Genomic DNA, 22,167 nt, shown 5'->3' with positions numbered 1-22,167 from the left:
TGTGCTCACCCGAGCAAGAATAACAATGTATGTCAGTTGAGGTTAGTGTGTGAAAACCACCAGGGAAAAGGCAGGAAAAAAAACAGGAAAAACAATAGGAAGTCTGCTGGGAGATATTTTAAATGGTAATAGAGATAAACTACAACAATAACAAACACTTGAAGAAAAAAATAGAGAGAGGGCATCCAGGAATCTCTCCTGACAGACATTTAAAGTATTAGTTGTTTCTTTACGAGACATACTGTGGGTTCAGGATGTTCAGGAAGTACACGTAAAGATGAATTTTATACAAACCGACATTCCAGCCCACGACCATCGAGACAACACGGTTGGAATTCACAATGTGTTGATTCATATCATTATCCCTCTTGTTGCTCCACGAAATAACCCCAAAAGCCACACAGACGCACAAACAAACTGTGATGCAATTTTGTGGTTGCCAGAGAGATTAGCACAGATGCATTGTCCTGTCGTAAACTATCATCCATCTAAACTAATTAAATGACTGCACAACTATTCCAGTAAAATAACTCCCTGGGATGGCAGATTGAAAAAGTGAGACAATGGTTTACCATTTTGTTGGACTACAGGGAGATCTGAGGAGTTTTATCAGTGACAATAAGAATCAGGCTGAAGCCTGGCCCTAACCAGAGCAAGATGCTTTTGGTGCTATTGCGATAACCACAAATTTTATTTATTGAGAAATAGCTGTATGGCATTTCTTTTTCCAGGGAACTTTGGAACCTCCCAAACATAAATCACTTAATAGTTAAAAAGATTAATAATAATTTGTCTCATATCTTGCGTGCACAATTATACTGTGGCTATACTGAGCTGCTGACATCTGTCAGTCATCCCTCAGCATTGCCATGGCAACCAAATGGGACGACTAATCGAGATCAAAGCCAGATTCATAAAATATCCCATAACTGTGGCTGAACAGACAATAATTAAAATACAATTTGCAACGAAGAACCAGTTCCCTAATGTCTTTTTAAAATAAAACTAACATGTCACTAAATGTGTTGTTGGTACGAATTGATGCAACTAAGAAATATTAATAATTTTATTGAATGTTAAGGTCTTTTATCGAGTCACCCGCAAGTGATGCAGAATTTCAAAAAGTGTTTCTCCGATGATGGAGGCCGATCTCTTCTACTGCGACTGCAACACTCCGATATGCAGCAACTTTTCTTTATTTCTACAAGCAGTGAGGTAACAGATTGTGTTATTTCAAGGCTTAAATACAAGCTTACCCTGCGTCTCATAGGTTGCAGGACACTTCTATAATTGGCTATTTGTAATTGTGTAAAACAAGTAAGACAAATTGGAATGAGGAGCGCCACTGTTCTTCCTGCCACTTTCAGTTATGGTGTCGATTCTTAAAATAGAAACTTGATAAAAGAGTGTAATGATACACTAACGCTAAACATTAACATTCACAAACCCGTACCAACACAATAAACCCACAACTCTTCACTTACCGCAACACAAAGCAAGAACAACATCCATAATGCAATGTGGTCAACACAACCACAGCACGCGACACTGTTTACTTTTATGGCTTAAATCGGAGGGAAATGCTACCAAATAAATAATGTTTACTGGGCTCAGCTTCTGACAGGAGTGTTTTGAGCTCAGGGTCGATATTTGGTTTTTTCACTCCCTTGTTGGCATAAGCCATTTTTCATGGATATTTATACTCATTATCATATTCAAATTGATGTACTTGAGAGGAGACAGGACATGGACACGGACATGCTTACACAAACGTATTCAATTTCACGTTGATGATGAAACGTGCGTGGATTTGGGCGTATGCAGTTTTGAAAATCTGAATTTTTTTTTGCATTGGCAAGATATCTCTGCAAGGATTTACGATGCAATCTACGCACTTTTTGTACATGAGGCCCCAGAACCAGGAATATTTTCCTGTCAATGGCAACTCTGCTGCTGCCTATGTTTTTAATATGAACTCTTCTAGGAGTAACTTTCTCATACGGTACCATATGCAGACAAAACTTCCAGCACATACCTGCATGTTGTTGAAGATTCGAGGCTTCTCAAAGTGGAATTCAATGTCTACGCTGCCTTGTCCAAGGGCCTCACGGCTCCAACCGAGGTAATCGTACCCCGGCCACACCCTCAGCTCCTTAGTTTCCATAAAGTCGTCTCCTCCCAGGACGCCATCGCAAAGCTGACCCAGGCCTCCAAACTGCATCCTGTACACACACACACACACACACAAACACACACACAAGCACGCACGCACACACACACACACACACACAGTGTGTTAACACACGGCTCTGCAGTGAAACAGCGCTGGATGTTGCAGGATACCTATCACTTTCTATTTACAAACACATTCATGTACCAGCATGATAAGGTGAACAAGTAAACATACTGTAAGCAAGCTGGCTTAACAAAACAAAGAAATAAAACCTCACACAGACTACACACATAAAAGGAACCTTTAGACACAAAGCAGCACAAAAGGGTCAACAAATTGGTCCCCCCGATCCCAGATGTATGAGCCCTCACACACTTACATCTGCTTGAAATATGTCTGGATTACGTCAAACGTGCTCCCTTACCCACTGGCAAAACATTTCAGGTCCATTAGCTGCACAGCCTGTGCGAGTGTGGACACCCCCCCCCCCCCAAATTCCTGGTTTACCCCTCCTTTGCTCCCTGCCAAACATTACAGTCAGGAAACACGCCTCAAATCCCTGAACGACTAAGAAAAATAATGTCATTCCCTTTCAATTAGGCGGAAAAAAAAGGTTTGAATGTGGCTGAGACTCAACTTCAGTTTAAGAAGACGTGATGAGCCGAGACGCTTTCACCTCCCATTTATCACTGTAATATTTGATCATATTTTCCAATGAAAAATGTGCCAAAACTCCAAGTCTGCACATTTACATAAAAGTTAAATCTATGGGAATGCATGGAAATGAGGTGCCTACTCATACGTGAAGATGAAAATGAAAAGAGCTACAGCTGCAGATCTCACCCTTGTTCTGTGCTTCCATCATAGGTTGAGTCGTTCAAAAAAACAGGCATTCCTGGCAACTGCATGACGTGACCCACTGGAGCTGTGTAAGCCTTCAGACCATCTGGATACGGGCAAAAAAAAAAAAAAAAAAAAAATCAATATTATTTATGAGTGTGTTGAAAGAAAGTTTGCTTTTTTCTGTTTCTCTGATTCTATTTCAAAGCAGCATGCTCTACACTAAGGCCAAACATTAAACTTCTTAAATCTTTTCATTTTGATTTTGCACTTCAGAAAAGCCCTGTCAGATTTCACACTGCATTTTCCCAATGTAAAGCATGTGCTTGTGCTTAAAAGAAATGAAGTTCTGTGCCAGTGCAGTAAGGGCATCTCAATCAGGATGCTCGGCTGTCATTAGCTGAAACAAATACATTTCAAAACAAACTAGTCAAGTCTAGATTTTAAAAAAAGGATCTAAGATAGACTTATCTCTTGTATGTTGTTTAGAATAAGATTCTCATCATGACAAAGCAAGTTACGCATGACTTAAAAAAAAAAGCAAACGATAATCAGTCCATTAAAAACAAGGCGAGGTAGAATCTTCTAGTTTATTATACTTGCAGTGGTTTGCATTAACTGAACTGCAGTTCCTCAAGGAAACGGCTACGGCTGCTTTTAAAGTAGGAAAATAAACAAAGATGTGGGCCTCTCAGGTCTGTTAGTCGGCTGTCATTATTAACCCACCAAACCCGAGCCCCGTTGCTCTAATACGTAGCTAATCAGCCTGATCCCCGAGAGCAGAGCTGACATCAGCAACGCCGGCTTCAGCCAGCCGCTCTGCTACTCATAATAAACAATGCTGCACAACGCATTCACAGTGAAGCATGTTCTGCTTGCTCAGAAATGATTGTGTTGAGATGTGATTAGGTGTAAGGGTCAGGTAAGGTCCGCAGTGAAGATTATGCAAGCAAGAGAGACGATGAGATGCCTCACCGATGTGACTTGAGATTAAATGAGACGGTGAATGTGTGCTAGTCTTAATATTTGTGAGATTCTGAATAATCTGTGACCTGAAGTCAAACTGTAACTCATAGACCAAAGTTGAGCATACTTTAAAGGGATGCGCTCCCCGTAGACGCAGAACAAGACCTGGGTCACCGAGAACTCTGATTTATAGGCAGTCCAATGTTTCGTGCTTCAGGAAACATTGAAAAACAGCTTATTAATCTCTGGTCTATTTTATCTGGGTAAATCCCTCAGAGGCTGCAAAAGCATGCACTAGTAGTAATCATTACCATCTGATATGAAATTAAATCTAAGAAGAGAGCAAACTCAGTCACCTTCAACATACGAGAGCTAATCAATTTTTATCAAGATGTAGAAGGAAGGCATCAGATTATGAAGACCGAATGATAAGAGGAGCAGAAGCAGTGCATATTTTTGTAGTCTCCTCATGTCTCCGTCAACACCTCACATACACTTACCATTCCATACACAACCATAGAGCTCCACCCGAAGGCAAACACTCATCACCCGGTCAGCCAGGGGGTAGAAACGGACCATTCGAGCCACAATGGGGGGACCCAGGTCTTTAAGCACAATATCATAGGTGTTCTCATTACCCGACACGACCTGAATGGGGAGGAGAGGGAGAGGGTACAGAAACTCAGTTACTGGTACATCACTTTACTTTTTCTTAGGTTAAATTTCTCAGAACCTCTCTGCTGTTAATGGAGGGTTTTATAAATTTTGCCTGGAGGCTCCAACTTCTTATTCAGTACATCTTCAAATTCTATGGTGATCAAAATGAACTGACTGAACACAGGAAGGTGCACAAGACTGATTTCGGTGTGAGCCTCAGGCTGTTTTTCTTTTTCTTTTTTTTAGCAGAAGCCTTCGTCCAAAGATTTAAATTGGCTTACAAATTCTGAATACTTTGTGCGTCAAAGTAAGGAGTATAACAGTATAACTCCTTTCCTAAACATTACTTTTTGGAGGTCTAAATTCCCAAAAGATCCTGTAAAAATAGAAACAAAACAGATGGGAGGACTTGTTACGAACAAAAATACTGGATATGTACCAAATGCAATAAAGGATTGGTTTATCTACACAAGATAAAGATTTCAAGTGTTGGGCAAAATTTAAGTAGCAAAAGTCCTGACCGCAAAGATTGCACATTATTAAACAAATGATGGAAAGCAAATGGATGTATTCTGTTGTAGTCTAGGAGAGGAGGTGGAAAAGCCCTGCTGACCTCTTGTCCCCAGCGGTCCCTCCAAGTGATCCATTTTTGTCCATCTCTGGAGTAGCGAAGTCGATAGCTGCGAGCGAACTCCTGGCCATGTCCGTCGGCATGGCGACCCTGGGTACCAACCAGAGCCAGGAAGTGGAGTTTGTGCAAGTCAATCTACAAAGGAATACATAATCAACACACCCGTCACACACTAAAATTCAGATGTTATTATGAGACACGTGGACGAAGAGGCTGAGATATTCAAAGACAATATTATACTATTGGTTGCAAGTCTGATCGATCAGTATCTGTCAGCTGTTACTTCAGCTTAGCTCAAAAACAAAAAGGCAGGTGAAAAAGCCATCCTGGTTTTGTTCAGCTCAGATCTTTTTAATGTGGTCCATTCCACAGAGTGGATTGATTTATTTGACATCATAACATGAAACAGCCTCTTGTTTGACAAAAGCGTACGACTGCACTGAACCTGTCCTGCGGTGTTTGGTCATTTAACTAAGTGGTTATGATTGTTTGCTTTAAAAAATAAAAATAAAAAAAATGCTGCTTTTATCTCTACTACATAGAGTGAGAAAGAAACCCAAAATGCAACAAAACTTAATGTTTTGAAATATGTACTTTTTAATGTTTACAGATACAACGAAAATGAGCTCCATTGTCCATTGTCTTCATTGCATTTAGTAAATAGAAATGAATATAGGATCTGTGGCCTGCATTACACACATAAATCTGTACTGAGACACTTTTATTATGGTTATTTAATCTGTCTTTTACTGTTTGGTCATTTGGGAACTAAAGATAGTAAATGCTGCAGTTTTGCAAGAAGAAAGGATGCCAATCATGTTGAATTAAAAATTTAAACTGCTGAAGAGTCAACAATCATTTTCTAACGCTCCTCTTTATATATTTGCAGTAGGAAACAGATCTGAACTGCAGGCAGGTCCGCCACACACACGCACGCACGCACGCACGCACGCACGCACGCACGCACGCACACACTTTTTTTTTTAGTTTATTAAAATATACTGTTGAGTGTCTGTCCTGCAACCACAGCCTTCCTGGGAAAAGATGCTGTCCTGACATGTTTCTTAAAATCCCAGTAGATGGCACAAGAAAATAGGACTATCTCTTTTCTTTTTGACAAAAGGCAGCTTAAACATGGATTTATCTCAACAAAGAGCACATGTCCACCGTTTTTCTGTCTATCCAAGATGAGTTTGCGCTCAGGGAACCCAGCCATGCTTTGGCATGGACTTGATATGTGGCTTCCTCCTGAATAGCAAAGCTTCAAGTTACATTTCTGGGTGCAGGGGTGGAAGTCAGGTGCTCCTGAGTTCACGCAGCTATAATGATCATGATAGCCTGATGATTTCTAATGCATGTGCCTAAGAGTTTAAGGGGCCACCTGCATCCAACAGCTTTTTGGGGTTTTTTCAGAGTCTAACTCCGTCTTCTGAGCAGGACGGCAAATGAAAAGCAGAGCATTCCTTTGGCAAATCGCATTAAATAAAAACAATTGCAAAAGTGCTGAAACAGCCTCAACAACTGTAGACATGGCAGACGGAGACAACTCCAAGTGACGGGAGGATGTTTTTTAAAGTAATACTGCTCTCTGTTGAAAGTGACAGGCAGGAAAAGCAGCTCTGAATTCTGTTGCTTTTGCAGTGAGCAATGACACAAAATGCAGATAGACTTGGTTTCCAAGTTCATAAAAGAGATCTACACATTATTGGCAAACACTGCCTTCGCATACTGGAAAAGAAGTTGATTTAGGGACTTCATATAGGGTGGAAAAATCGGTTGGAGATCATGCAAAACTTCGCTCTGTCCAACAGCGGGCATAAAAAAAACCCTGGTACAACCTCATATGGTCTTTTTTGCTCGTTTTCCATGGCCCAAATAATCAAGGTATGATTTATTTAAGTGGATTTGACTTTAAGCATAGTGTTGATCTTTATATTTCATTCTGTCAGAAAGCAAATGAATGCATTTCCCAACTGGTGAAACAGAATAGTCCTAACTCTACTCAGTCCAATTCTTCATTTAACTCTTGAATGATGTCTCAGAGGTGCACCAAAACCCTTTAAAATAGACCCCTGACTGAACTGTTGCTCTTACAAATCTACTCTTTTTTGTTGGTGTTTTTTTTTTTTTTTTATTTAGGATACCAGACTACTCAATGGGCGTCTCATATACAGAAGTTGTGTGTCCTCATTGTACCCGGTCCAGGCTTGACTCCCAACCTGCAATCATTCACTGCATGTCTCCCCATTTGTCTCTTCACTTAAAATAAAAACCACAACTACCCCCTAAATCTTTTAATCTTAATATCTACTTCTACAACCACTGTTATTTTTTCAATAGATAATACATCAGTTGCACTGAACGCTGATTTTAGATTAAACTGAGTAACTGACCTGAAGGTATTCTGACCCGCCGGGGAAGACGGGTCCTGCTGGACACCATGCTCCATCCCCCTCTCCGGTGCTCAACCTGAGACACAGAGAAAGGCATCCTTATGTTTTATTTTTAAAAAACAACAACAAAGAAAAGCAGAAACAAAACATTTCCACTTTTTAAAAGGGAAAACATGGGTGAAAAGTTCTGGTTTAAATGCAGACACACGTCCAAACGTTCACAGATGCAAATGCACATCTAAACCCTTGCGGCTCACAAAAAGCAAAAGTAGGCCTACAACTGAGAGTTCAGTGCCAACCCAGTTGTACCTCCACAGAGCATATTGATCGTCCAGCAGCCTACAGATAAGACTTACATATCTGCAGTGGTACACTGTCAGACAGAAAACTGACCTGGCATTGCCTGTAGGCCAGTGGTAAAAACAGAAAAAAGAAAAAGACATACACACATGAAGACAGGAAATAAGATTAATGATGCAGAGTAAAAATGACTGCCTCTGTCACATTCTCCAAACCCCAGAACAACATCTGGTGTAGACTGTCATGACCGCTCTCCACTGTGAGCTCCTACACCGACCACACACACGCTTCACAGATTCTCACTGTGTGACTCTCCTGCGCGCCACTCGGATATAAAGAATTCACATTAGCGCTGCATATCAGCTGCATGTCTGTGAGGTTGGAGCTCAGGAACAACCGCCGGGCCACAACAGCGCTCTGACCACTGTGGGGCCCTCTCTCTAAATGAAAGCTCTGGACCGACCACCAAAACAAATCACTGTATCAGCTCAGCCACACTGAGTGGGAGCACGGGTTTTACTCCGCCCCGCTCTCCTTTCGGTGGGTGAGATCATGCAGCTGGGAGTCGAAGGAGTCACCAGTGCTCCCCTAAGTGATGGAGGAAGGGAGAATATGGCCAAGATGAGTTCAAACCTACTTTATCAGCATGCAGGATTAACATTACAGAGGCTTGTCTTTTTCTTTCCTCACTCATTCCTTTGATAAGAAGCTTTATTGTCATTGAGAGTTTACAACAAACTTTAGTTCGGCAGCATTCTCCAGGGACAGCAGCTACATTCACTATGTTGTTTGTTTCCTACCTCCTGTTAAAACCAGCCAACTCCCCGTTCCTTTTCAATTGTTCTAACTTTACTTATTCCCACCATCTCTTCCAATATGCTGATTTCTTTTTTTGCCAACAGTAATCACAGTCATTAAAAAAAAAGAAAAATATGCCTGCTAGTTCTGTATCTTTCCCATCACACAATGGCCTCCATCAAACTGTGTTTTCAAACTAATTTCTCCCCACCATCACCAACTTTCAGCGCACCAGTTATCCACCTTTTACTCCTTTCATTTTTTACTTTATGACTGCGGTTCTCCCTGGTTTTTTTCTCTTCCTCTCTCAAGATCTCCCTATTGCATCTTAAAAAGAGCTTGGGCTAATAATCACTTCCACATGGTTAGACACTCAGCCAAAAGACCCAACCCAACGGGCCAACAGGGACAAACGAACACAAACATACACACATGATCCCGCGAATACTCTTACATGTGGCTGTAGCATGTTACCAAATGGGCTCTGATGAACCCGAGCTCCCAGCCAAACTGACATGGTGGTAATATATTTATCAAGTAGCCTTTATGAACCCATTATCTTCTTGGCTGTTACACTACCAAGTGGGAAAAATGATTCATTTTATTGAAAAATGTAACTTAAACATCAATGTTTCCTGAAAGTTGAACACACCTGACTACTGACTGTTTCCAGGAAAAAATATGTAATTTTCACTATTTCTGAGCAACTCAATAACAAATAGGAATTCATTTTGTTTGTTTATCTTGAGAAAGTGAAAAAAGGTGATGCATACAACTGAATTAGTCTTTTGAAAGTATTCAGTGAACCATTTTATGGTTAATGGTTACTGCCAGGAGCTTTTCCATTCAAGGAGTTGCAGTTTCTTAATCTGCTCACGCTTCATTTTTAATTGAAACAGCAACTCCCAGTCCGTCAAATGCAGCACAGATGTATTGTCCTCCCTCCCTGTAAATCTCATCTTTGGCTTGAGTGTTTTTAAACAGGATTTATTAGAGGTTAGGAGGGTTATCGTTCTGTCACTTCTGAAGCCTCAGCTGGCTACCCAAGCACAGCAACCCGCATAAAGAGTTACGCTTCAATGAAAACTCACTTCTTTCTTTTCCACTGTATGAAGCAAGTTTCTTTCAGTAGTTTTTAGCAGGTTGTGGAATTGATTTTCCGTCCATATCTACCCTAAATAGCACCAGCTGGCTAAAACTTAATGATATCAAACCGCATTACTGCTGACTCAAACTGGTGTCTTGTATCCGCTAGTGATTCAAATTGGCCCATTAACACTTCGTTACATTTCATTTGCTCAGATAAAACTTGTACAAATGACTTCAAAACACCCTTAAAGTTGGCAACACCATTTTTCCATTTTATGTACAATGTTGTCTAAACTCCATCAATCTTAGTAAGGCTCTCCTCAGCTAGGGTTTCTGTGGCGTTTGGAGTTTCTTTTCTTGTGTATTTCTTGGTTCGTGAGGTTTGCTATTGTGTTTATGACTTGTTTCCTGCTTCCTTCAGAAAGTCTATGTCCTTGTTTGCTTAGTTCTTTTTTGACTTCCCTTTAGTCCAATCCCAATTGTTTGCAACTGTGTCTCATCAAGCGTCGACCATCTAACCTCCGGGTTGAGGCTCACGTGGAACTAAGGGTGCTTTCAGACCTGTGGCCCCTTTGTTTTGTTCCAATTCAGGGGCTAAATCGATACAGTTGTTTCATTTTTCGTTTGTGTTCACAAGGCAACCGTCTGTAGCGGTTCAAAGCTGTTAACAAATGCGATGCGCGAACCAACTGTTCTCTCATTGGTAGGAAATGAACGCAGAAGGAGTTTCCTCTTCCGTACCCCGGGAAAAACAACAACTATGGAGCATCGTAAGTGAGTGTGGCTAGTTTGTTTCTGTGTGCTGTGTCGATTATGTTCTCACTGCAAACGAACCGCTTCAGGTCTCGAGTGGAAGCGAGCCGAGACCACCTCTCCTAGGCGATCTCAGCGCGATTGCTGTGTCCACATATACCAAACAAACCGATCTTTAGGGGGAAACGCTCCCTGTTTCGGAACAACTGCTCCAAACGGGACAGGTGTGAAAGCACCCTAATATTCTTTGCAGTTCCTTGACTGACAGATAGAGGCTCCAAAAGCGAGTCAATCTCCATGGCCCTCATGTTAAAATGTCCAACTTTATGGCAGAAATAAATAATTTACAGCCTGGTTCAAAAGACTGTTTTGGTCTCAATCCTTTGATTTCACACCCATGACAACTCTTTTTGTACCACGCCAGGAGAGTTTATGTCAAGCATTCAATTTATTTGTAATATGATCAGCATTATCACTCCCTCATCCATAATTGTCATGCCATCACGCTTAGCAAAGCAACCACTATTTGTTTTAAGCATAGGCTTGTGATGTGGCATTTTTTATTTCGCCGTCACGTTAAAGGGTTTATTCTGCTGTAAATGTCTTCAAAACCGCTCCTCAGAAACCAATAGGTCAGGTGCATTAATGCTTTGACCATTGTTTTATACAGTCCATGGTCTTTCCCTCCCTGCTGTTTTTTTTTTAGCGCGTCCTGTTTCTTTGTCTGTCTTCTGCTTGTCATTTGGGGTTTCTTTGTTTTTCTAGCAAGTACTTTTTGGCACTCGGCTGCCTATGGATCTCTTGCTTTTGGGTTCTCTCAACTTACCTCACGACAAAAGTCCTGTTTACACCTGGTTTTAAAATCTGCCCTGAGTGATCCAGTCACAAGTGGCCCATGTGTAAATGTGGTCAGGACGGTTTTATAGACATACTGAGATTTGACCTGTCAAACCACACTAAAAGGTGGTAGGGGCCACATGTGACCACATTTTTTTAGCAGTGTAAATTTAACGTGTCCTGGGCCCCCTTGCAAAGCAGCTTTCATAACTTAAGTCAGTGGTTCCCAAAAAAGCGCAGAGCCATTGCAGGGGGGGTGCGATGTCAATGACTGAAGAAATAAAATGTTGGACACTGCTAGCAATAATCAAAGGCGTCGCTTGCCAACTGGCATACTAGGCAAATACTTGGGGCCCAGGCCAGAAGGGGTCCCCCTTGGCCAGACCAACTTTGAATCATAACAATCTGTGATTCAAAGGAGAATTTTCAATCATCGGCCAGCAGAGAAGTCCCTAAAGGGGAGGCTCCGCCTCTACCTCTCGCTGCGTCTTACGTAAACAAACGTGATGAGAGCGGGTCTATCAAAAAGAAGAGAAGCTATCCATTTGGAAAAAAATCTGAGGTTTCGTGGGTAAAACAATGGTCTTTTCAGGTGAAAAAAAAAGTATTTATTTACATTTCGGGTGAGGAAGTGAGATCTGATCCCGGATTGCTACTTGAGACACATGCCAATGCCAGGTGTGAACAGGAACAACTACAGTAGGTCGTTTCTGAAAGATAACTTGAAGATAACACTGAAGAAATTCTGGTAGTTCTATCTCAATCTGTTTATTGTCCCTTTTTATCTGAGATAAAGAAGCTACATGTAAATATAATAGTGTTTATCACTACAGGCTACACTAATTTCACAAATGCTAAAAATAGTCAAATGTAATAAATTTATATGGAATTCGGTTCAGTTGAGGTATTAACTTACAATAAGTTCAAAAAGAAACCTGAATAAAGTGATGAAGGTTTCATCCTGACTATATTCTGACTCACAGCTGTGATGTTGTCTTATCCTCAGTCCCAAATGCAATATTATTATTCATAACACTTTATGTTGAGTATGACTCAGTGAATACATCAGACGTGGGCGGTTCTCCCATTCAGAGGACTAGTACCAGGATATCATATCCACCCTATCAAGTCTCCCTCAGTGCCGCTATTAAAGTGGTAATTATGTGTTCTTTACAGAGAGCTCTTTCAAGGCCACTCTTTCAAAGAAAAAGTATGTGATATTTGAAATTGAAATGTGGTTTTGATTGTTTGAATCCATTTACCACAAATATACACTTTACATCCACACTCATACATTCTCTCCCATACAATCATTTTGCTATGTATTACAAATTTGAAAAACCTTTTCCCCACTCCCCCATACAGCTGATGAGTTACTTTCATTATAATAAGGTATGAAATCAAATAACACACTCCAACATTTGAGTTATGCAATCCCTTACAGTGAACATAATTTCTGCTGTCTGTAAGACATTATTTCTATTGAAAATGAACCATTCTTTGCTTTGACAACAAAGAATAACAGAAAAGAAAAAAAATACATCTGTCAACTATTACTAGAAGACCCACATGTCCAAAAAACTGAAACCTACTCTGCGGTTTTCCTGTAAACACAACCTAAACATCACAACAGAAGCATTGGTTCTGCAGGAACTGGAGGCTTTCAGAAACTCTCCTGTGGTCAGACGGGAGATTAAATAAAAAAGTGGTTACACTTTTTATTTGCTGCCAGGTAAATGTGTGCAAAAGGATGAGTCAGTGCACCATGACATCACTGATGCTGAAAATGTTTTTTTCAGTCTACTGTTGACTTAAGTAGAAGAAAAATAACAGTTTTCCGACACAACGTTTGCATATGTGGGAATCCAGTAATCTAATCTGTTACGTCCCCCCCCCAAACACACACACCACCACCACCACCACCACCACCTCACACACACACATTTCCCACCTTCCATGTTTGGCCTCAGTGGAGTCTGACCAGGCACTGGAGGCAGTGATGTCAGTGTCTGCGATGCTGCCATCTTCCATCCCGAGGGCATAACGACACTGAGCTGAAAAGAAAGAATTGAAGGAAGCTCAGACGACAGAGACAAGATAAAGATATGAGTAAAACTCTCTACTGCATGAAGCACATCTCCACGAGGAACGCAAAGCTTCCCCTGCAGTGTCAGGAATCATTATTGGTCACAGAGCATAATGTTGTTTTGTCATATCTGGGAAATTTTCAGGTTTCCAGCTTTGCATCTCACACAGACAGTGGAGGACAAGTAAAAAAAAAAAATCAAACTGCTTCTTTTTGCTATCATTTGTTACAGGATTAGTCAGAGGCTTTTGTGCCTTAGGAAAGTCAAGTTAAAGCCCTGTTTTCACATGTCCTTGTATATAAAATTTGTAAACACTCAACGTCTTTTAGTTCTTATACACCATACTGAAGAACCTATTGTTAAAAGACTTTAACACTCAGGGGGGAAATAAATAAATAACTAAAAACCAACATTTAACTGCCAACTGAGCTGTATAATAAGAGTATGCAAATAGACGTGGCTATGGAGGTTAGAGGGGACCTACTGTCTGCACATTCAGCATAAGTCTAGCTCAGACATGTTCTATTTATACATGCAAATCAGATGGGCTGTAATATACGTTCAACATGTCAAATCAGCTGAGAGAAAAAAGAAAGAAAGAAGAAAAAAAGACATTGACAGGATCCAACAGAGCCGAACATGAAGGACACGTTCAAAAAACAACAACAAGGTCTTCACCAGCGTTCCCAACTGGAGCTAAGTACCTTTAGGGCCTTAAGGCTTACTAATTTATATTAAATATGCAAAACGGAAGGAAGAAAAACATACAAGATGAATAATTTAGTTCAGCTTTTGGTCTTTAATTAGACTTCCAGTTAGTGAGACAATTACAAACGGCTATTATTCTGTAGCAGCCCTTGAATTACATGATGGTGTAATTCTACAGATAAAACAACCATGAGGTCGTCACAATAAACTGTGAACAAATGTGTCTGATTCCTCCTACTGAAACGGTTCTTTGCTCACACAGTTGTTTGGTTTTGCACACCGATTTACTTTTTTTACCGATTAGATTATTTTGGGCTCTAGTGGCCCTTTATTCAAGTTGCAGACAGGAAGGGTTAGAGAGAGAGAATGGGGATGTCATGCAGCAAAGGTGTGCAGGCCAGGATTCGAACCTGCAACCACTGCAGGAGGACTGTAGCCTCAGTCTATGAGCTGCTTGCCTAACCCACTGCGCCACTGAGCTGACCAGATTTACTTGGGACTGTAGTCAGAATATTGTTATGCAATATTTCTACTTTGTTATTATTAAGCAGTTTTGCAAGGCAAGTGGCTGGAGTCTTTCTAAACTTCTTTACTGGTTTCTTCCATACATTGATGTCATTTCTATGTCATAAGGACACCAAATTTATGAAGTGCTTGTATTATGAAGCCAACTCCCCTCTAAGAAAGGGTTTCTAAGCAAACAATGGCCATAAAAACTGAGCTGTCTTGTCATGTGTCATGGTTTTCCATTTCATTTTGACCTTGTGTGAACTTTGTTAACAACAGCTAGGATCTTTGTGGTGATCACAGCCCAGCTTTTGGTGTGAATATAGATTATATTGCTCCCATTTCCTCACTTTGAACCTTTCACATGCCACTTCAAACATGAAGACTCCACCCAGGATCTGCTCTTTACATTCAAACATGTCAATTTAACATCACCACGCAAGAAACAACTGAACAGCTTATTTTGGATGAATTTGTTATTTTTACAATGAAAGCAGGTGGACTTGCAGCAGAAAGTGGATTCCCACTGGCCTTTCAATTAGCAGAAAAAGAATAACAGACCTCATTGCCAAGAAGAATTTATTATATGCATCACAGCCAGACACAGAGGAGACTGCTACCAGCATTAAACACGGTTAGTCAATATGTTTTGTTTTGACAGCTTGTGAAATCACCTCTAACATGTTTATCCTATTCATCCAAGAAATCGGTGCATATTGTGGTTGTGACTGCGATCCCAGCTGGGCATGAGTCCAGTCTCTCTTGATTCTGCAAGGTTCTTTCTCAAATCCTTTAAATACAGAAAGTGTCTGGTTTGTCTCCAGTTGATGCCTTTTTGAGCCAAATCTTTTGACCCGTGCAGACCCCTATGTGTCAAACTCAAATATTTGTCTTTCTCCAAGACTCGGTCTCCTTCCAGATATGTACGATATCTCCATGGTCCCTGCTCTTTGTGTAAAAGACCACTGCACCTCTGAGCCATTAGAAGTTGTTTTTAAGGGTGAGCCAGACTTTGAGGTACAAAAATATTTTCTCACATTTGATATCAAATGTCTAGAAAGGCACAGAGTTCAGAGGTAAGTCTTAAAAAGCATCGTCCACAGCTATGCCTCTAGTTGCCTTTTACAGTGTACGAAATACTTCTAAAGTCATGAAACACCTTCACGAAGCGTTCTGTCTGAACACAATTTCCAAACTATACGTCTTAACAGATCTGCCAAAACAACATCTTGCTTATATAAAACCATTAAAGAGGTTAAGTGTCAGTCTTTTCATCTTAACACTTCCACTGGTGGCCTTTTAAGTTTTCCTTTGGGCTGCACTTGTGCTTAAAAACTGCTGCACTGAGGTTATAAATAGTTTTAAAGATTACAACTTGTGTAAAAAATAAAACAAGCAAGTTTGCTACACCTCTGGAGAAACAGAGGCCCGTCTTATCCAAGATGAGGTTATTCTTCCTTTTTGTCTTTCCCACTATCCCCACACAAAGCCACCACCTCGGGGCTCCAGTGATCCTGCACAGCTCCAATTACTTTTTGCAGCAACAGAAAAAGAAGATGAAAACTAAATAAAGTCAGAGGCAAAGGAAGAGGAAAAAAAGGAAAACAGACAGGTTTCTGTGCCGACTCCACTTCAGCTTCAGCAGTGTCACTATCAAACAATCCAGATAACATGGTGAGGGGGCAGGGATTACCCAAACACCCCAGCTATCTGCTCTAAGTCAGTCATGGGGAGTAAGCGAGGGAGTGTTTGGTCAGTGATAAAGTGGAAAATGGTACAGGCAACGAAAGGGGGGGCTGAGTGTGACAGAAAGAGGTGGGGGTGATGTACAACTCACTTTCTGTCATTGAGTCAGAGCACAGGAATGTTGGGCTGCATGACAAAACCTAAAAACCCCAATGGCTGAAAAACACACACACACACACAGTTTCTCCACACCCTAAGGACAGGTGCCTATTTCATTACATCACCATCATTACACCATGTCACCAGGCGACTTGTTATCTGTAGTCTTTTCACTTCTGTTCCTCTCTGCCCCCCTCTACCCTCCGCTTTCATCCCATGTCTTGTTTCGAGAGACTTAAGTCGGTGCAGTAAATCTTTGTACTCACATTGCATCTCAACTTGGCTCCCTCTACGAGACAGACATGTACAATTTATGACCCGGTGTGTTTTTCTGAGATTCTTAAAAACTGATTCCGGATTAATTATTCACAAAAGGTTAATATTTATCAGTTAATATTAAATATTTAACTGATGGGTTGTGATATGCACCTTTTCACCTTGTAAATGCTGGGATTTTTCCAGTTGATATATTAAGCCTCCAAACAATTGAGTGCTTTACCCAATTTAAAATGAGATGCATGCACCCTCGTGGTTGCTGTGTTGTTGCCAGACTTTTGTTCTGCTGTGTATCAGCTTCCTCTGTTAGTTCTGGGTCAGTTAACTAAAGCATTTACAGAAGGGCGAGACCAGTCTGGATCTGACCGAACATATGACTCCCAGCAGCATCATCTGGCTCTGATGGTCCAGCTTTGGAGAACTATCATTCCTTATGATTTTTACGCCTGACTAGTCTATTTCCAGACACTGATACTTATTTTTGGTAACTGAAACACAGACTGGACAATGCCACTGGATTAAACATGCAGAGCAATTCTTTTAATTTTAGATTAAATAAACTTTCCATTAATGATTACTTAAGACTATCATAGCTGCTAAAACACCAGTGTTGTTTAACAGATCAATGCATCCCTCCATCAAGCCGAAACCCGAGGAGAAAGGCTTTAAAAGGGGATTTTCAATCTAATGGTCAGTGAGACAGGACAAAAACTTAGACACAACTTCAAAAAAAGTACGGTAATAGGATTACAGATAAAAGAGGAACTCAGTCTGGTGAAGATCTGGATGACCTTTAAAATTATGCATTAGAGCATTGCGAGGTGTTTTCTGCTTTTCCTTCGGTGTTCGTTATCTTATACTCAACACATTTTAACTCAGAAGTATTTCCTGAACCACAAGTAACTGCTACCTAATTAAGGGAAAGACTCATTAATTAATCACAGTATGATTAAAACAATAATCTTGGAGGCCTAACTTTTTGTTATCTACAGCGTAGCTGCTGCAGTGAGCTGACTGAAAGACTGAAAGTCTCCTCTGGTTGGCTCATATTCACTGCCCCCCTGTGTGCTCCCTTCCCTGAAATTTTGACTGACATTTTCATGAAGTGTCTGTGCATTAGTGGTCATGACGAGCTGGGGGGGTGGGGGCTGCCTAGCTCACTCTCCTATTACACACAACTGGCTGGCAGACAGGGAGAGGACACAGGATAGCCTGTTGATAGTGGATGGAGAATGAGCCTTGCTGATCTGAGAATGTGAGGAGAATGTCAGAGCAGCGGGACAGACGTTTGCTGTGGCCGTGGAAAGAAGGAGGAAGCAGGAAGCAGAGGATAAAAGCTTTAAAAACTAAGTTAGGGCTGAAATTGTTTTTATAAAGAAAAACAAAAGAAGCAGCCTTGAGATGTGCTGACTACAAAACTGTTTCAAATCGGAGAGTTTAGGGAAAATAAATTCAGTATTTTCTTTGTTGCAAGTGCATGTTTTACCTGCGTTGAAATGCCACTCATGCTCCTCTGATGACACCAGCACTGCCAGAACCGCGACCACAGCGACAGGAAACAACCGAGCAGTTGTTGAGGCCATGACAGCAGCAACACACCTGGTGGTTACCTGTCCGGAGACACACAGATGGCCACAGGCATACCTGTGGGAGAAATAGATATTTAGAACTTCATCTGACTGTGGACGTTGCACCAACCACCAGTAAGTCACCAACAATTTGCTTTCATGTTCACGTCTACACAGTCAGCTCTAGCCTGAGGCTTCAGAGCTCGCAGGCTCACCATCACCATTATTAACTGGAGTCTCTCCATCATATCGTCTTATTCCAGAGCACGTTGCATGTCTCTCAGTTTCTGTTGTTTCTCAAACTTTTCTATGCCACGCTGAGCATCGGGCCAAACCCCTCAGGAGCAAGTGCAAAGCCAAATAACAAAGACCTCTTTCACAGACTAATTTGTTTTTCTCTGGCACTACAATGCAGAGATACAATAATACCTCACCGTCTTTAGAAAGGGTACAAACAGCTTGGTAATTGAGGAGGGTATAATTAGCTGTCCCAGTTTATAGCCTGAGAGTTTTATTCTTTCTGCGTTTGAAATGCCAATCATTTCTCCAAATGATTTCAAGGCTTCTTTCTCTTAATAGGATGGGGCATATTTGGATGCCCTGGTTAGAGATGCTTGTTTGCAAATGCCAGTGAATGTTAAACAGATGAAGCAACCAAACAGAAGTAATAAAAGCCATCTAGTGATGGAGCAGAGAGACCAAATCAAGGTGTTTTCAGTTAAAATGTTTTGCTATTTAACTGCCTGAAATGCATTGCTTGTTCAATTAAGCGTGTCTTCACCATAGGCTACAAAATACAGAATCAGAAACAAACATTCTAGGAAGACAAATGAAACCAGCCACTTTATATATATGAGAAAAACTGAGAAAAGATGTCAAAATGTGTTTCAAGAGGATATTTTGTGATTATTTTTTTCAAACTAGAGATATGCGTAATTCCCTGAAGGAGAAACAAATGATTATTTGATTAATTGTTTGTGTGGATAACGTTTTTGGTGCAATCTTTCCCCCATTTTTCTGGTCAAGCCTTCTTCCAACAGCTACTTTTAACTAATGTTTGAAAGGAGTTTAGCAGAAATAAAATAATGAGCAGGTGCCCGCATTGCACAATATTTGGCTCTTAAAGAGGCTGCAGTTAAAATGAAGCACTGCAGACTGAGGAGGCGAGATGTGTTGAAGGAATGAGAAGTGCAGAATGAGAGCCTGAAAATATATTCTGGCAGTCTCTTAAATACAATCATGAACAAAGTATAGGCTTTATTTCATGCAAAAACAAACATGGATGTGTGATAGGTATATTTTTGCAACACTCTTGGGCAGAGCTCTATAGACCCGGCAACGGCCCTGGACACGTCACTCCGACAGCTTTAATCTTATTCTTTATATTATAAAAAAGCAAAAAGCTGACAGCCTAAACTATAGAAATGTAATACATTCTCACTTTGAGAGAGCTACTAAATTGACTGCTGGTTCAGTTTTTTTAATCTTGGCGTTTGTCATACTGTTCAACCAATTACTAACATACAGGACTCAACAATTATAAAAACAGTTCAATATGTCTTTCATGAAGACGTGCTGCACTGCCAGGACTGGCCTTATAATACTGAATGGCTACTTTTAGCGAGTTCCACCAAGGGCTGGGGGATTATACATCAGTTAGTGACTGCGATAAAATTCAGGTCAGCTTTGGAGATATTTTCTCATCATACATGGCAGAAATTTACCAAGCAGAGTCTTTTCCTGTGCCACTTCCATCTATGAGTTGCCGAGGTAGGTAAAGCTAGAAAAGGACTGAATGAAAGCAGACTTAAGCAGCCAAAGTGAAGTTAGACATGAACTTGCAGATATCCTCTGAACATGATGTAATTGTTGACAAAAGCGACGACACAACGTCAGTTGTGGGGTGATGGTTTGCTTTTGGCCCAAGCGACATTGAGCAAATACAGACAGGCTAGGCAACAAACCTTTTTTAATCATTTGATAAAATTCCATGCAGGTGACGACACAGAAACGAGAGCTCAGCCAGTATGTTTGGCTCAAAAAAGGCCAAGCAGTTCTGCCACCAGCAGCTACCCGCTCACCCTTAGAAAGGGCTTTTAGCACAAGTGGCGTTATTGTATTGCGTCATAATATTAAAGCAAGATGATGTGCACAGATTTGTCTTTCTGGCAAAAAAACCAACATAAAACAACCTGTTATTAACAGTGGGGCGGCAGTAGCTCAGGTGGTAGAGCGGGTCGCCCAATGATCGGAAGGTCGGTGGTTATATTTTCAACTTTTGCACATTTTATTCAGTTGGTACTTGGCACCATGGCCATACTACTAAGCGGTTCAAAAACATTGGCCATGCCGAAGGCACTTGAAATGAGTCGTTACAGCTCTTCATTTTTCAAATAATTTCAATAAGGTTAAATTCAAATTAGCTAATTTGCATTGTTATAACAGATTATGAGTGTTTTTAAGTAGAAATCATTTGGACTGGCTTTGTAGCGTAAAATCTTCTCACTGCTTTTTTTTTAAATCTATTTTTCAACATTTGTTTTACAATGTAATACTTGATCCACTTCTTTACTTTGTTGTGATATATCTATAAAACATTTGAGATGTTTGGTTAGCGGGAGTTTTCTGTCCACTTAATTATTAGTATACTGTATATTATTCAAATGTTGAGCTCATCTCTGTTTTGTTTTTTCATGTTTCAGTCCAGATACTCTCAAACTGCCAGTATTAGAAAAAAAAAACCTAAGTATCATTCCATATGAGAAAATACATGGTAATACATTTCTTTGCCATAACGCTCAGCCGTAGGTCCCATTGCACAGGCACTACTGTAAAACTGCATTTCAACAGTGCGAAACTTTTCCAGGAACTACCGTTTTTTAGGTGGTCATTTAAGGACTTTTGCCCACAACCCACAAAGCAAGCTGGTTGACAGAGCTGAATCATCAATGTGGCAAGAAAACACTGATCTTGACAAGGAAGCAGTGAACTAAATATTAACCAGATTTGTTTCTCAGCAGTTTTGCTCTAAGGCACAGATAAAAACACACAGAACCTGTCGAAATGTTTAATATTTTTCATGTAATACAGCGGAAACATTCTTCGTGGTTTTAGTGTAGCCCGTCTGTGCTATGTTTCACAGCAGTTATGTTAAGAGGGGTGGGGGGGGGACGCTACAGTCAACTCTTAGCCAACATCTACAACATTTTCAAGCTGTCATTGTGCTCAATGCTCAAAAAATAGTTGAAATGTAGAATCAAATGTCTCTTTTCGAAGCTACATCCCTTTTATAAAAGCAACTTTCATGTTTCAAGAAGACTCCCAGTTGTGAAACGCGAATGAAGAACGTAACCTAGTAATAAGTGGAAGTCTCAGGGAGCAGAGACAGCTGGGAGAGACAAAGGAGCCAGGCCTCCCTCCCTGTAGACCCTCTGTGTTTCGGCTTCATCTCTGGCTCAAGCGGGACAGAATGACAGCTGACACACAGCTGTAGTGACATAAGATTGGGGGAGTTGGGGCGGGGGGGGCGGGTTGTTGCTAAGGGAGGCACAGAAGAGAAGGAATGTATGGAAACAGAGTGAATGGTGGCTCAGCCTCATCAGGGTGGAGACAGCAGCGCGAGAGCAGCGATGACATGAATACACGCGTGAGTATTTCAGTGGAGGGAGGTGGTGTAAAAAGGGTGACTTATGGCCTCGGAGTGTGTGTGTATGTATGAGTGCGTAGGGCACGCATGTGG

At 40.9% G+C, this 22,167-nt stretch overlaps 1 protein-coding gene across 3 annotated transcripts in view; it reads right to left on the bottom strand.

Moving 5' to 3' along the window:
• ddr1 (discoidin domain receptor tyrosine kinase 1) overlaps window positions 1-22,167 on the bottom strand; it is a 53,638-nt gene that overhangs the window by 17,779 nt on the left and 13,692 nt on the right. For all 3 annotated transcript variants that reach the window (XM_061717132.1, XM_061717134.1, XM_061717133.1), the window contains exons 2-8: window positions 18,347-18,504; window positions 13,389-13,491; window positions 7,661-7,736; window positions 5,250-5,402; window positions 4,480-4,627; window positions 3,017-3,119; window positions 2,036-2,222 (exon numbers count right to left, since the gene is read on the bottom strand). In XM_061717132.1, the coding sequence (XP_061573116.1) occupies window positions 2,036-2,222; window positions 3,017-3,119; window positions 4,480-4,627; window positions 5,250-5,402; window positions 7,661-7,736; window positions 13,389-13,491; window positions 18,347-18,443 (867 nt within the window). In that variant the 5' untranslated portion in view covers window positions 18,444-18,504. The remainder of the gene's footprint in view (window positions 1-2,035; window positions 2,223-3,016; window positions 3,120-4,479; window positions 4,628-5,249; window positions 5,403-7,660; window positions 7,737-13,388; window positions 13,492-18,346; window positions 18,505-22,167) is intronic.

Source organism: Cololabis saira, chromosome 3 (genome assembly GCF_033807715.1).
Source record: "Cololabis saira isolate AMF1-May2022 chromosome 3, fColSai1.1, whole genome shotgun sequence".
In the NCBI taxonomy this organism is placed as follows: domain Eukaryota; kingdom Metazoa; phylum Chordata; class Actinopteri; order Beloniformes; family Belonidae; genus Cololabis; species Cololabis saira.
Note: the sequence above shows the minus strand (reverse complement) of the source record. Positions and strands in the feature narration are given on the sequence as shown.